Source organism: Grammomys surdaster, unplaced genomic scaffold (assembly GCF_004785775.1).
Source record: "Grammomys surdaster isolate TR1022 unplaced genomic scaffold, NIH_TR_1.0 1129, whole genome shotgun sequence".
NCBI classification, from domain to species: Eukaryota; Metazoa; Chordata; class Mammalia; order Rodentia; family Muridae; genus Grammomys; species Grammomys surdaster.
The window spans coordinates 711,683-727,920 of NW_021605548.1; the positions used below are offsets into that span (position 1 = coordinate 711,683).

The 16,238-nt window shown below is 45.1% G+C and overlaps 1 protein-coding gene and 1 pseudogene across 4 annotated transcripts; one reads left to right on the forward strand and one right to left on the reverse strand.

Annotated features, from left to right (window-relative positions):
• Window positions 1-3,798: 3,798 nt before the first annotated feature.
• On the reverse strand, window positions 3,799-9,274 carry Gli4 (GLI family zinc finger 4). Of its 4 annotated transcripts, none has more exons than XM_028783434.1 (3): window positions 8,816-9,268; window positions 8,115-8,229; window positions 3,799-5,216 (listed from the first exon to the last, which is right to left on the reverse strand). In XM_028783434.1, exon 3 carries the CDS (start codon window positions 5,099-5,101, stop codon window positions 4,286-4,288), a length of 816 nt encoding a protein of 271 aa, XP_028639267.1. In that variant the 5' UTR covers window positions 5,102-5,216; window positions 8,115-8,229; window positions 8,816-9,268; the 3' UTR covers window positions 3,799-4,285. The 4 variants fall into 4 exon arrangements, 3 of the variants coding, with proteins under 3 accessions (XP_028639267.1, XP_028639268.1, XP_028639269.1); XM_028783435.1 differs by having other exon boundaries at window positions 8,115-8,437; XR_003713386.1 differs by lacking the exon at window positions 3,799-5,216 and adding an exon at window positions 5,753-5,959.
• Window positions 9,275-14,246: 4,972 nt separating this feature from the next.
• On the forward strand, window positions 14,247-15,240 carry LOC114634859 (annotated as a pseudogene).
• Window positions 15,241-16,238: the final 998 nt, after the last annotated feature.

Sequence of the window (16,238 nt, forward strand, 5' to 3'; positions counted from 1 at the left end):
GGTAATAGTAGTCAAGTGCTTTCCCAGAGCTAGATTAGCAGTTTATTAGAACTCCATGGTTAATGTTAAAACTCTGAACTTCTGAAGTTAGAATAACAACAGCATAGCAAGAAGGAAAGAAAAACTGAAACTTTACAAATGTTGTAAATGTTGGGGCAGAGGTCAGGGGCATGTTTCAAACAGAAGCAGATGTCTTTGGCCATCACACGGGGCAGAATTACCTCTGGCTGCCTTCAGCTGCCAGGCCCAGAAGGTTGAGATATATTCTTGTGGAGGAAGAACTTGAGAGATTGGCCTACCTTGGCAAGGCAAAGAGGGGCATCAGTTCTCCGGTGCCCTGCTTGTTCACAGTTTGGGCAGGGGCCCGGAGGTAGGCAAAGCATGGAGCAAGTATTTGCCCGGTGGTTAGCATCATCATTATCCTCATGGGGTCCTCTGTGTCTCAACATAGTCTTCAGAGAAGACCTTAGAGTCCTTCTTAGGAGCTGGCATTTTTGTCTATTTTGGGAAGTTTCTTCTTATTAAACATTTTTTTTTGAAGCCCCAGGAAATAGTTTTTTTTTTTTTTTTCTGATTTTAACATTTTAAATGCTGTATATAGCAGATCTGAGGACGTTGAGGCCCAGCATCTAGTCTATTTGATATATCTGATTTTAAACAAACTTTGCTTATTTTTTTAGTTACTTTAAGCTTAACCTTGAAAACATACAGAAGGTTAAACTTGTCTCCGTAAGTGAATTCCACTTGCATTTAGCATGACGACAAATATCATATGGCGCACATTAAAGAGCTTGACCATTCATGAGACAACTATTAACTTGCATGTCTTAATTATCTTTAATAGTTTATAGTAATTTAACAACTTTTACAAGATTTTTATATAGTTTTATCCTTGTTAAGTTTTAGCCTTAAAATTTTGAAGATTTAAACTGAAAATCCTTTAGAATCAAAATAAAACTTTAAACCATAAATACAGTCCACAGACAGATTGGGGGACTTATCTATCTATATCTATCTATCTATCTATCTATCTATCTATCTATCTATCTATCTTTCCTCCCTTTCTTTCTTTCTTTGTATCTTTTTATATCACAGTTTTTTTATATGACTCAATTTATCCAAATATTAGCAAATATTTGGTAACGAAGTTACCAAAGACCAGGAGGCCAGACATGTTATCTCTAAGTTTCTCTTAACCTGAGTAGACATTTATAATGTTAAAAAGTTGAAAATCTTAATCATTAAATAATTTTTTTCTTGGAGTTTTACATGCCCCTCCCCACTTAGAGGTCTTACAGATCCTGAGAGAAAGAAAGTTTACAGCTTACCAAGAGTTTTGAGTAACTATCACTGAGAATGCAGGACCTTTTCATATTTATTTATTTATTTATTTATTTATTTATTTATTTTTGCTAATAAGAACTAAGAAAAGGGGGAAAAGGCAGAGTTAGATATTTGTAATTAAATTTAACCATCCTAATTGTTATATAATTTTTTATTTAAAAGTTTAAATAACATGAGACATACAGTAACATAAATATACCATTTTATAAATTTTTCCTAAAAGAGGTGTTAGACAACATGGGAAGATTTTACCCAGTATATGTAACAGCTTTTGGTTGCTACATAGATGGACTCTCTCTTTATTCTTAGTTTTTAGCCTGCATACCCTAGTTTTCCTAACAAACCTTGAGGCCTCATGCAATTTAGGGGCTCATGGCATACAAGTAGCTGGGAGGAGTGACTGGATACTAGAGGGAAGAGACAATGACCTTGTCTATCTCTGCCTTTTTGAAGGAATATTAACTTTTAAAAAAAGATTTATTTTCAACTCATGTGTATTGGTGTTTTGACTGCATGTATGTCTGTGCGAGGGTGTCAGATTTCCTGGAACTGGAATTACAGACAGTTGGGAGCTGCCATGTGGGTGCTGGGAATTGAACTGAGGTCCTCTGGAAGAGCAGCCAGTGCTCTCAACCACTGAGCCATCTCTCCAGCCACAGAACATTAACTTTTAACGAGCCCAGCTCTGATTATTTTAAGCAAGTCTATCTGGAGTTATCAATGAGAGATTTTAAACACCGGGTTTCATTTACTTCATAACCAGCTTGCGTGTCTGCAGATGGAGGCAGACAACCTGAAAAGCTTCATAGGTATTTTTTTCCTTATAAGGTCATCAAGTTGCAGAGTAATGTAAGTATCTGTAACCTAGAGGACATTAAACAGAAAACTATAAAAACAAAGACACTAGTGGGAACTCAGAAAGTGTTAGCATCGGGTTGCTTTTGTGTTTACAGATTTTTAACCATATCCAGTGAACTTACAAATCTTAAGGCACAGAAAGTCTATATAATAGTCTTACAAGTCTTGAGATAAGTTTGTATTTTAACAAAAGTCTGAGAGAGCTAAGTAAAACCAAGGAAAGGAGAAGAGGTAAGCAGCTGTAACTCTGTTGGACAGTTTACTTTTTAGCTGTTTTAAAGCACCTGGTGTCTTTCCTGGGCTGTTTGGCTTTTCCTTTCGCTGACAGAGGCAGGAGGCCTGTCTGACCCAAGACAGAGATTCTGAAGAAAACTTTTAAACAAGCATGCTTTGGTCATGAGAGAGAGCCATAAATCCAACCCCAGAGCCAACTTTTAATAAAGTAGAACAGCATAGAAGATTTTGATATCATCCATACTCAAATGACCCCTCAATCCCTGTAAAACAAAATCTGGTGACCAGAGCAAGCAGAGAACAAAGAAGGGTTAGAGATAAGACATTCTGGGTGTGGGCCACTGGCACTGGCACATTGAGCAGGTGGTGGAAAAACAGAGGGCTTATGGGGCCTGTAAGGGCTGTGCTGGGCATGGGGATGGGGGTGGGGCTTAGCAGGGCAGGGGGTGGCAGTAGCCAGACCTCTATGGGCAGAGACAGGAGCCAGCTAAGAGAGAAAGAAAGCAGGAAAAATACATCCTTCAGAAGCAGAGCTAGAGAAAAGGATCGAAAACAAGAGGTGCCTGAGGTACCTGTGGAACTTAAACAGCAGGCTCCAGCGAGCCAGTGAGACAGAGACAAGAGCAGGCAGCTCCTAGGACAAGATGAGGAGAGACAAGTAGCCATGGTTATAGGCAGGGTAAGCTGCAGGAGGAAGTGAACAAGAGAAACAGAGCATGCTCCTGAAGGGAGCTAGGAAACAGCAAACTCCAGGGGAGAGCTGAGACCCTGCGGGGAGGGGCAGCATCTTTCAGGTTTGGTTTCCCATGCTGCAACAAAACTCAGAAGCATACCAGAAACCACAGACCTACTGAGCAAAATATCTACACAGTCCCTGGAGACCAGACAAGCACAGACATTTGGTGGCTATCTTCACTCACATGCCAGAACCAGGTTTGGGGATTAAGGGGGGACAGCACAATATCCCCCACTCTGTCCCTGGAGATTGGGTCTATGGTCACATCTGATCTCCCCCTTATCTACCCAGATGTCAGGACTTCCAGAACAGCTAACCAATTACTCTGGGTTTCAAATGTGTGTTGGGCAGTAACTTTTACTTTTGTTTTGCTTACAAATTTGCAATGGTCAATCTGGGGTTCCCCTGGGCCTCCAAGTCCACAATGTACTCGCACCCCTCTAGGCCTGTCACCAACTAGTGACTCTAAATTTGGGGTAGCCTTGATATCAGGCTTTCCCAGGCCTCACCCAGCTTAGGACCTATCCTGAAACCCCTGCCCTTATGTGTGGGGTCTCCCAGGGATCCCAGACAAGCCCCCACATGTTATAGAGTTCTAGAACCCCAGGAAAAGACCACAGACTCAATCTGGATTATAATTAGTAATAAATTTATTGAAACTACTAGAAGGACACCAGTCTCTGAGCCAAACTAGAGACTACTGTGTGAAGGGAAGGATTTGTAATGGCAAAACCCACATCGAGTGTCTGCACAAGCAAGCCAGGAGCTGTGCTGCTCTGCCAAGGTTAGGTAATCAGGGTTAACCTCAAAATAGGCCTTGAATGTCTGCATAAGCGGGGTACAGTAGCCAAACGAGCAGTCAGTCATGTCATAACAAGTAGATGGTCATGGCTATACATTTTTGGGTAGGAGTCACTGAGTCAGGGTTACTGGGATCTTCCAGGAACTGGAGTCAGAGAGAAATGGCTAGTGGGTTCCAAGTTGAATACTTACCATAAAATGGAGTTTCTTTAGCCATCACACCTGGACACAGGACATGTCCTCCTGTGTCCCTGTAAAGCGTCCCCATCTCACTCAGTAGGAACAGGTTTATCCAAACTATTGGGGTGAGCGCTACTTGTGGTAGTGCACCCTCTGGTGCTGGATGAGCTGAAAGCTCTGGCCAAAAGCTTTGCCACAGGTGCCGCAGGTGAAGGGTTTCTCACCCGTGTGGGTCCGTAAGTGCCGGAAGAAGTGTGACCGTCCTCGGAAGGCCTTGCCGCAGTCTTCGCACTTGTAGGGCTTCTCGCCCGTGTGAATGCGCTCATGTTCGATGAGCACTGAGCTCCAGATGAAGGCCTTGCCGCACTGGCTGCAGACATACGGCTTTTCCCCAGTGTGCAGCCTCTGGTGGCGGACCAGGTTGGAGCTCTGGCTGAAGGCATGACCGCATTCGCCACACTTGTAGGGCCTCTCGCCTTTGTGGATGCGCAAGTGCTCTGTGAAGTGCGAGCTTTGGCTGAAGGCCTGGCCACACTGGCCGCACTCATAGGGCTTCTCACCTGTATGGATGCGCTGGTGCTGCATGAAGCCCCACCAGCTCCGGAAGTGCTTGCTGCACTCACGACAGGTGTAGGGCTTCTCCCCCGTGTGGATGCGCTGATGCTTTAGCAGAAGAGAATTATACTTGAAGCTCTTACCACAGGCCTCACAGCGGTGTGCCTTGGTGCCCCGTGGGCCCGCCTGCCGGCAGTCTTGACCCAAATCACTGCCCAGTTTAGCAGTCTTCTTGGCGCTACCCTGAGTCCCCAGGGCTCCCTGGGGCAAGAGTACTATGGGCCAAGTGTCTCTCTTCTGAGAGCAGGGCATGGTTCCTGGATGCAAGCCTGTTGGCTGCTCCGAGCGACATTCCTGGTCAACCTGGTCAACGTTGTCCCCACACTTAGACATGCCGGGAAGGCTCTTGAAGAGAGGCCCCTCAGCGCCCTTCCATCTGAGGCCAGCCCATCTCCAAGACTGCAGGAGTTGAGAGAGGCTGGAGTCTTCTCAGGCTGCCACTCTGAGTCTGAAAGGAGAAATGGCAGACAGCTCCTAGTCTCATCCCTACTGTGGGATTCTAGGAGCTGAGCCCAGGGAAAGCCTGAATGGAGACTATTCAGAGGAGGGGGAGAGGCTGGGTGGGGAGTGGGGGGGGTGTGTGTGGGGGGGTGTAAGGTGGGGAGAGGGGTGTGCCAGAAGACTTAGGAAGATGGTGTCAGGAGCAGAGGAGCAGCCAGGCCCCGCCTGTTGGAGGCCCTGAGCTGGAGGAGCCTCACTGGTGGCTAACCTGTTCTGTGATGCCTCTCTTAGCTGGGAAAAGTACAGGTTGCTATTAAAAGCTAGCAAGGACCTGGAACTTTGAGAACTCTCAAAAGTGGTCCTTCAGACTGAGGTGGCAAGAATGCCTGAGGCCTGGCCTGCCAAAGAGATTAGATCTGGACGGGGCTAGGCCTGATTCACAGTTTCATAGGGACCAGCTATGGCTTCCGTCACAATCACAATCAACTCCCACCCACCCACCCAGCCTCTACGAGTAGACAAAAAATGGGTAGCTAGGCTCAAGCTGAGACCCAGGCAGGATGGCCTGGCCCCCAACACATCCAGGGAAGTGCTGTGTTGCATCCAGCTGGGGGCTCCCAAGGCTGCCTGAGGGGTGGCGGGCTGCTCACTCACCAAGCCAGGGGTCTCTGGGGATCTCTACTTCCTCTCTGTCTTGGAAGTTGGGGTCTGCTGTGTGGGAAGGCACCTCAGGGCTAGAACAAGGAGAGCCTGGAGGCAGAGGACTAAGGCTCAGGCCCTCCTCTCCAGAGGGCAGCATCCTGCCCCTTCCCTCCTTCCTGAACTTAGAGAAAGACTCCAAGGCTCTGGGGCCAAGACCAGGATACACAGTACACTCCTCACCCACCCAGCATCTCCTTATGCTCCCAAAGAGAAGTTCAGATGGGTGAGGTGCCACTGCCTTGGCTTGCCCATTCAAGTAAACCCTCTCAAGGAACTCATTCTCCCTTAGTTCTGTAGGCAAGCACACACCCGGCTACCCAGACAGCTCTTGTGCCTGTGCTTGCTGGCTGATGCCCTGGCTGACTCTGGCCTTGCCTCCTTTCCACCCATCCTTGCTCTTACTTTGCACACAGCCCTGCAGCCGCCCCCCCCCCCCCGGTCCCATCTTCTCAGTTCTTAGCATCACAAGCCAGCCCGGCTTGTCTGTGTATGCAAAGTCAGGGAGAGCCTAGAAGGACCGCCTTATCCCCTACAGCCTAGGCTGGCCTCCTGCTCATAGGTTGCCAGGGTGGACTGGGCTGTGGCGTGGAGCCTTTCCTGGAGGCCCCTGTCATAGAGACCCTTATGTGCCCTGTCCTTGTGCTTTTCTTCACCTCCTACTACTCCCAAAGGACCCTGAAATGACCGTGTAAAAGGTCACTTTGCAGGTTGCTGGGACCTAGATATTCTGGGCCTCTTGGGGAGCCCAAGGTTCCATGAAGTCCTGGCAGAACTGCAGGCAGGTTTCAGAACATTGGGATCTTCTCTGGTAAAGAATGTGTAGAATGAGCCCAAATGGTGTGACACAAGGTAATTCCAGTTACTCAGGGGGGCTAAGGCAGGGAGACAATGCTGTGAGACCCTATCCCCCAAAAAGACAAACAAAAATGGAATCCATGGGCCTTTGAAAGTAGGAGAATAGCTTGTACTCTGAGCTTGCACCCTGACCTTGCTGGTAGCTAGGAAGCAGGCATAGAGACCACCTATCACCTGTATATCTGTGCAAGGGGTGATAGCCATTCCCTTATCTACCTCCAGACACTCAGCGATCTTCCCAAGCTTCACTATGACTTGGTAAAGTCCCTGCCACCAACAACCATCCCTTAGTCCAGAACCCACCTGGTTTACTTGTTCACAGGCCCACCAGAGACAGCATAATGCTGTTCAGCTCTATCTAAGAATTGTTCTAGGAATAGGCAAAAGGGTCCTGGAGCCAGGCAGCAAACAGGACAGGGCTTGGGGTCCCTACATGGTCTGGGGTTGACCCCTGTGGTTCCCCAGGGAAGTGTGATCTCTCTGTCCTCATCCGTGAATGTCCATCTGTAAGCTGTGGCTGGGCTTTGGCATCACCTAAGGGAGCCTGGCACAGAGCACAGCTGCCTTCCATAAAGCCCAGCTTCACTGTATCAGCCATGAGATGTCTAGGCCCGCACAGAGAGCTGGTCCCATGTGGGATCTCCTCACTGGCATCTCAAGAGAACAGTGAAGCTTCTTATGTGCCTCAGGGATGAGCCTCTGGACTACATGGCCACTGAGACCTGAGGTGTGCTCAGTGGCGTGATAGAGTTGACACCCCTAATACTTCAACTGTACCAGTTGACTGATGAGGCCAGCCCATTGGAGTGAATCCAGGATGGCAGCTCTTGTCCCTGCAAGTCTTGAGGCAAGCACACCCAAATTAACCAGGGAAGAATGCTGCTTCTCTTCCTGGTCTAGGATGTGCTGTGAAAGGGAGATCTTCCCTTCCTAATAACTGGGCCCATTCTGAGGCCATTTTCCCTTTTATACTGAGGAAGGAACATACCCAGGGGGCTGTTCCCTGGGGTCAGTCAGAGGGTGGCCTTTACCACTGCTACCTTCCACCACTCCTTCAGGGCTCTTCCCAGACACCCCCCCACTCCCACCCCTCCACCCTCGTGCTGAATGAGCTACCTAAGTGAACACTACACTCCCTCAGCCAGCCAGACATAGGTCAGATCACTCTCATGGGGTAGAAGTGAGGGAGGGGCCTAGCAGTCTGGAGCAAATACCCTGAGGGTGCCTATGGAGTGCTCCATGGTGCTGGTCTCCAGCTGTCCCTGGTGACAAGAGACTGCTGAGTGATAGGAGAGGAAGGGACTCCTCAACATCCTCTAGTGTGGCCATCTTCCTGAGCCCTGCTCACCTGAGGGCAATGAAAACCAAGGAGGATGATGGGAAGAGATTGTTGTTGAAGAGCACCATGTCAGCCCCTGAGCGGTCCTAGATGATCCTTAGCTTCTCTTCTTAGCAACAGAAGGCTGCCAAGAAAAGGCAGGTGACCTCCTGAGGAGCTGTAGGACCCACAGTGCAAGGGCCTGAATGCTTATTCAGTGTGAAACTCTCATGATTACTGGCGGCCTCCCCAGCAAGGCAACGTGGCCCCAAATGCTAAGGAAGCAATTCGACCAACTGAGCCCCATTCTCGGCTTCTCAGTACCGTATCCTGAATGTTCTTCCCGATATAGCCTGCAGAGAACAGAATGCTTATTCTAGCAGCGAATACTCCAGCGCCACAAATGAGGCTCTGGTTCCAGTATGAGGCATCAGAATCCTAAATCCAATGTTTAAAAGGGTTATTTCATAAAAACCAGAAGAGATACATTTCCAGAAGGAAAACTTTTCCTCAGATCCTGAAGAGTCTGAGGCTGCTATCCCCAAGCCCAGATTTCCCACAGCGCCGCCCACAGGTGGTGTGTGTGTGTGTGTGTGTGTGTGTGTGTGTGTGTAACAAAGGCAGATTTCCAGGCTGGGGACGAGGCTCAGTTGATTGAATTGCTTGCTTAGCACGCCTTACGCCTTGGCCCAATCCCCAACACCACAAAAACTGGGTGCAGCGGAGCATACCTCTAATCCCAACACTTGGGACGTGAAGATTGCAGAATAATAAATTCAGGGGCATCCTTGTTTCCACAGCAAGTTCGAGGCCAGCCTGAACTACACGAGACTTGAGAAAAATAAAAGGGGACGGAATTTTTCCTTAACTTGGTTTGCCATAAACGGATGAAAGCCAAAGAGAGAGCCTGGTTTTCTTCCACAAAGTGACGAGGGGTTGAGAGGATGACATGGGGGGAGATGCAGCAGCACCCGCAGGGAGGCGGAGACGTTGGGTGCAGGCGCGGGGCGGACACTGTGGAGTCGCTCTACTGGGTCCCCTAGATTGAAACCACTCAGAGGGCTCGGGCTGGGGGTGTCCGAAGTTACTGCAGGAGAAACAGGCACCCATGCGAATGAACCGAAGGGTCCAGGTTGGAACCACTGGAGAGGGGCGACCACTCACCTTGCGAAAGGGAGGAGGCAGCCCGCGCGAGCCGGCCGGAAGTGCTCCCACTCTGGGAGGCCCCGCCCCCGAATCCGGGACGCTCTGGACCCCGGAGGACCAAGCATCGGTGGCCTCTTGACACGCAAAGCCTTTAAGCCTTGTAGCTTCCTAGCAGAGGGTGTCTGTCCAGTGGCCCAATACAGTCCGGTCTGGATGATCTGCTTTCAAATTGGCCGAAAAGCCCGGCAGAGGCCCTCATTTCTGCGCGAGGCAGAAGTGTGAGAGCCCGGGTGTTGAGCCTCGGAGAGTGTCATAGTGGCATCATTGGAATTGGCCCCAACCAGGACCACACACGATGCCACAAGCTGTAGCTAACCTTACCTGGTCTTGCAGACTGTCAGGGGTGCGTCCTCGCATAAAGTCGTTAAAAATTCTCCCTGCAAATAGATTTCCACCTCAGGACGCTGGAAGGTGCTGTTCGCAGTGACTGAGCCACAGCCAGTTGTTAAGGAGACTATGAGAAAAGACCCCCTTAATTCAGATTATAATGAAGCAAAATTTTAAGGCTGCTAGCAGGGCCACAGTCTCTAACCCATATCAGAGACGTGCTGCCCAGAAGTGGGTCCAGGAAGAAGAGGTTTTAAGGGCAAAAACCACAGATAGCTTTGTTTTGCCAAGATTACACTATGAAGGTGATCTCAAAATAGTCCTTGAATGTCTGCATAAACAAGTTAGAAAACCAAACCAGCAGTTAGTCATATCATAACAAGCAGATGGGCATGGCTATACATTTCTTAGGGGAGGGGAGTGTCAAGGAGTCAGGTTATATTAATTGAGTTTCAGCCTAGTGGGCCTGGAGACCCTGGCCTTCACACTCAGATGCTAAGGAAGAACCTCCAGGCTTGGTGCTTGGGTTTGCATTCTTAAATGCAAAGTAGTAGAAAAGGCCTCTGTTGGGTTTGCTGGATAGAGAATTAGGGCACACTCAACACAAGCTATCCAACCGATTGATTAGAGCTGGCCCTCTAGGGTGTGTTCAGGAGTGCAGGGGGCTCCATCTCACCTAAAACCTCCCAAGCTTTTCCAGGCAGGAGAGCTAGTTAACCCTAGAATCACTTATTTGAGGTTCTGAGACCCATACACAGGCTCCCAGATCTTAGTAGGCCCCAGACCTTAAAACAATTGACTCCATGGTGGCAGTACCATTCAGGCCATAAAATTCAGCACATAGACATCACCCACCTGCCAAAACGAAAACAAAGACCTAATTTATCAAAGTCCATACTTGCGGGAAATCCTGAAGTGTATTATCCTTGCTTTTTGGCTTCTGTAGTTGTGCTTCTAGTTAACTGTTCTTGTTAACTCAAGTATGCCAACCCAGGATATGGTATTTGTGCTTAAAAACTCACCCTGAAAAAGGCTCGGTGCTACACTGGGGTCCTGAACACCCCGTGTAGTCTTTGGCCAGCTAATAAAACTTTGTTGGCTTAAACCCATGTCTAAGCAGCCTTCTCTGCTGGATAACACACATTTCTGGAGGTCCCACAGAGATTCCCCAGAGACCAGACCCTGATACACAGGGGTGAGGGCAGGGGCTGGTCCTCAAATGCTCTCAGAGCAGGGGAGAATGCAGTGGTCAGGGAGCTCCTAGGAGGTGCACAACCTGAGATGTTCTAGGTCCCGAGGACCCCCTTTGATCATTGCTGCCTTGGGAGAGCTCTGGCACCTGCTCCCCAAAAGGAACCTGTAGCCACCCAGTGGGTTATGGTGGAGTAGGGACCACCTGAAAGGAGGGCTGGCCATTAAAGTAATCAAAGCTACAACACCTGTTATAATAAACCAATCATGTGTTTAGGCCTGGCCAATGCCTTTGTTAACTCTTTAATTACCTGTAAACAAACCTTTGTCATCAAACCAATCTTCAGTAATATTTACAGGAACCATCACAAAAGCAGGTTGTTGTAAAATCATTACAGAATGTTTAGAATAGGCCCTTAAAAGACAATTAGTCAAATTATAGCCAACACAAGACACATTTTTAGAATGTAGATGAATTTTAATATCTCCTACTAATAAGACATAAGGCATGTGAATACATGTTGTAATAGGCTCTTTTATTCAAGCTGGGCTTGATCTTTCAGGCTGAGCACTCACATCATCCAAGACAGCACCCAACTTCTATACGTATCTTTGTTGATGACCTGAGTGAGTCCAGCAGAGTCCAGCAGAGAAAGCTGGTGAGGAGATAGGTGGAGACAGAGAGCCAGTAGCATAATTAGTCATACTAGCCACTCCCCTATATTCTGACCAGTCCAAAATCTTGAAGTCAGTCCCATGAGGCTGATAAAGCACAGACTTATTCCCCACACATCTTTTCCAAGGAATTGTGACATTTGTGCATTCCCTCATCCCACAATGAGGAAAATCCTGCAGTGCCCGGTATCCCTCAGTCTCTAGGCCAGTGAGTAAAGTTACTCGAATGCCATTTAAACCATCTTTGCATGTGTCACGATCTTTTCTCTGCAATGTAGTAAGAGATACTCTCCGACATTCAGCATCTTCCGCTTTGAAAAGCTTAGGAAAACACAAGTTCCCAATCCTTGGTAATTAATTTCTCTACTGACAGTGACATTTCCTCCAGCAGGCATATCCATTGACTTAGTGTTGTTTACCGTTACCACAAGTTCTGAGCTTTCCGATACTGTTGGATGTAAAGGGGGTGGATCAGGGACATAGGCCCAATACAGCTTCCCTGTCATCGTTGTCAGGTCACCCTGCAACTCAGGATCAGCATCATTCTTTATCCCAGCATTAGCATGACTCACTAACCACGATGGCAGCTAGCATGCTCCTTCAGCATTTTGTAGAAAACATACAAACATGTCCTCTTCCCCATATTAATACCTGATCAGGATCATGTCATGTGTCAGTAAGTGTGTCCTTCCATCTGACCTAGGCATAAGTATTCCTAGTTGTAGGGTGCCATAGACATTCAAAGAGTTCCTTGGCATCTAAATTTTAAAATAAAAAGAGCGTGATTTAAATAATTTCGTGGTGTATGGGGATATAATTTTCTCTTTTTTTATTTTATGAAGATATTGTTTTAAAGTTTTATGGGCCTGTTTTATAATATCTTGTCTTTGAGGATTATGAGGAATCTCAGTAATATGAGTAATGTTAAATTGTTATCAAAACATCTCAAATGTCTGACTATAATAGTTTTATTATCTGTCTTAATCTGATTTCGAACACCAAGTACAGAAAAACAATGTAGGCAATGACTAATTTTATTTTTAGTTGTTTTATCTGTTAAAGCAGTTGTAACTAGAAATCCTGAGAAGGTATCAATAGTCACATGTATATTTTTTATTTTTTTTAAATCATAAATATTAGTAACATCTATTTGTCATAATTGACTAGGTATGAGTCTTCAAAGAGTAACACCACTGTGTTGTATATGAAGAAATTGAGGACAAGTCTTTATAATTTGCTGTGTTCATTTTCTAGAAATATCAAATTGTTGTCTCAAACTATTGCTATTTTGATGATGTAAAGTATGAGATTGTTTGGCTACTTGTTTTTGTGTAAAGCCTATAATCTGTTTGGTATGTAAACCTGTCGTGATAGTGTCCTCACTAAGGGGTGTAGGCAATCTAGTCCTCACTAAGGGGTGTAGGCAATCTAGTATGAGGCCTTAAATGTCTTATAAAGTAAGGAACAGTGTATTTTCTTAAATTAAGTTGTACTTGTATTTGTATAAATAATTGTAAAATTGGAGAATTAGTAGTATCTAAAAAAAAGGAACAATTTTAAGCAATTTTAAACCATGAGCTATATATTGTCTATCAGTATATAAATTAAAAGTTTGATTTTTTTAAACATTTTTTAAAACAGTGGCATAATTTTTTTTTAAAGATTTATTTATTTATTTTATTTATGAGTACACTGTAGCTGTCTTCAGACACACCAGAAGAGGGCATCGAATCTCATTACGGATGGTTGTGAGCCACCATGTGGTTGCTGGGATTTGAACTCAGGACCTCTGGAAGAGCAGTCAGTGCTCTTAACCGCTGAGCCATCTCTCCAGCCCCCAACAGTGGCATAATTTAATTATTTAGCATGTAATTTAATTATTTGTGAAGCAGGGGGGAAACTGGAGAGAATAAACATGTGATTTAGTTATATATGATGTCTTCTCATTGGATGAGCTGTCTGTAAATATAGCAAACGTATTTTCTATCAGCCATATGTGTAAATTTATAGGAAATATAAAAGTATGTATAGCGGCAAATTTTAATAACTTGTCTTTTGGATAATGATTATCAAATTTGTTGAAAAACTTTGTATATGTAATAGACCAAATATCAGTATTTTGTAATATGCAATTTAATTTTTGTTTGGAATAAGGAATATTTTATCAGACTCTTTTATTCTTGAATAAAAGAGCCTATAAAAGAAAAGAGTATTTTCTTTTTTAAAATACTTTGATTTTGTCTTATAATTTTGTATTAACATAGTAACAGCTTTAGAATAGGGTGTTTAAACTTTCTTTGGAGATGAAGAAAGATGAATCTACATTAATGGTCTTTTTTGTCAAAAGACTTCTGTGAAACAGCCAACAATTGGTCATAGTCTATACAATGTATTTGTTGTTGGCTAATAGTTTTCCTTCTATTTTTTTGTAAAGTTATTTGTCCTTAGTCAGTTAATTGTCTAGGGGAATTAGGATTTCTATTCCCTTGAGAAATATTAAACAGTTTTAAGTTTTTTATGTGGCAAGTTTAAGGTGAGGTTTTAGCCTATTACCATCTCTTAACAGCTTTTGAAAATCATTTAGAGTAAATGAACTATCTTTTTTATTTCAATTTTTTGTGTCACAATTTGTTTAGGATTTAACTGATGTCTCAAATATTGAAAAGGATATTGTCATATATCCGACAGGGCAGCGTTAGCTGGTGGTGGTCTCGTGTTGCCCGTGGGCTGCAGATGTTCAAAGTTTCTAGTACCCCTACTGGAATGAGCATCTTTGATCTTTTCTGAGGCTTTTCGGCTTTCCTGGACCTCGGAGCCACATATATATATTTTTTTTTTTTGGAGGGATGACTGGAGGTGATAACAATGATGATGACGACGAAGAGGAGAAAGACAGAGGCGTGTGGGGTCGAGAGAACTGTGCGTTTGATGGTTCTTAGCCTCCAGAGGAATTCGGTTTCAGCTTCAGCCCCAGAGGAGGGATGTGATTCCACGGCAACTTTGGGTTTGATGATCTAGTACGAGATTTTAATAGCATCTTCAGTGAGATGGGGGCCTGGACCTTGCCATCCCACTTTCCTGGTGTGTGAATTTCCCTGAGGGTGAACCTATGGGTTTCTAGTGGGTTAGTGATGAATAAAAGAACTTGCAGAGTAGTTGGAATAGTCTACAGACATTGATTTTTAAAAGATTTAAAGTGTTTTAAGGCCTTTCCTATCACAGAATCACCTACCAACTTTGTACAAAACTTCCAGGTCCTGAATCAGGAACTCCTGGTGAGAGACTGCGGGAGGTGCAGACACTGTGAGACTCAATGCTCAAGTCACCAGCCCAGGATCTTGGAGGGGTCTTGGAGAGTCATGCAAAACTCGAATCCCCCAAACTAGCTCCAGATTCGGGGTTCCAGGGACCTTTTCATAGGTTGGATGATACATGGCCTGTGAGTCCCCATTCTAGAGCCAAAGAAGACAAAGATCTTGACTCCCAGGTTTTCCAGGAAGGTCTGTGTCCACTTCTTCAACCCCAGCCCAAATCGTATTTCAAAAGCATCTCTGTGACCAAGATCACTAAGCCAGATGGGACAGTGGAGGAATACCACACTGTGGTAGACAGAGAGGACCAGAGAGAGACCACAGTGACCCATCAAGAAGCCCATGGCAGCTCCAGAAGCGATCCAGCCTCTCAGAGATCTTCACCTTCAGATGATCCCTTTTCCATCCTGGATTTGCTCCTAGGACGTTGGTTTTGGTCCCGATAGCTTTCTTAAACTTCAGAAGCCTTCAGGTCTTTCCCACTCCCTTCCTGTTGCCCATTGCCAATAAGCTTAGCCTTGTCTGTCATCCTGGGGTCTTAAATATGTGAAACAGTTGAGCCTATACCAGTCTGTCATTCATCCAAACTAACCAATAAAGCCTTTATTTATGCAAAAAAGAAAAGAAAAGGATCTTGTCTTTGAATCTTCTGTTCCCAAGATTTTAAAGCTCGTTGTATCAGAGCAAAGGCCTGTAGTAAAACTTCTTTAGAGGGATCAGTTAATAAAATATCTATATAATGGATAATATATACTGAAGGATTTAAAGTCTTAACCTCTTGTATTGAAGTAGAAACAAATTTTTGACATAATGTCGGGCTATTTGGCCATATTTTGAGGGACAACTTTTTAATGATACCGTTTTATGGGTTATTTACAATTGTAAGTAGACATAAAATTATAACAGACATAAATCGACAGACACGGACATATTGGTGCACCAAGGACAGACAACAGACAGAGGGAAGAGAACTAGATGTGTCACTAAAGGGACCCAGATATCCTACCTGAGAGAACCAGAACCAGAACTAAGGATTTTTCCAGTAGGAACCAGAGAGGAAGTAGGATGTCTCTCGACTTCCTCCTGTCCCAAGGAGAGCTCTGAAATAGCTTATGTTCATTTTCTTTCTCTTTCACTTTGTCAAAGTGTCCCAGGCAGGGGACAACTGTTTTTTTGAAACCCATTTTCTCTCTCATATTTAAGGTCTAACTCTATCTCTTTCTTTTTTTGGGAATTTTGTCAGAGAAGGGGGAGGAGGCATTGTAGCAGTTATTGATAGTTGTTCCCCAGCACCCAGATTTTTTAACTTCCCTAATTTTTCTTTAGCTTGTCTAATTAATTTTTTTATTTTTTTGAGACTCGTGGCAAGGGTCTAAAGCATCTCTGATTAAAGCCCACAAAGAAAAAGTATATATCAGGACCTTTTCAGGTCCGTAAATAGTGT

Coding starts and splice junctions, on each gene's coding strand:
- Gli4 (XM_028783436.1), bottom strand. CDS start 5,101: ATGTCTAAGTGTGGGGACAACGTTGACCAGGTTGACCAGGAATGTCGC.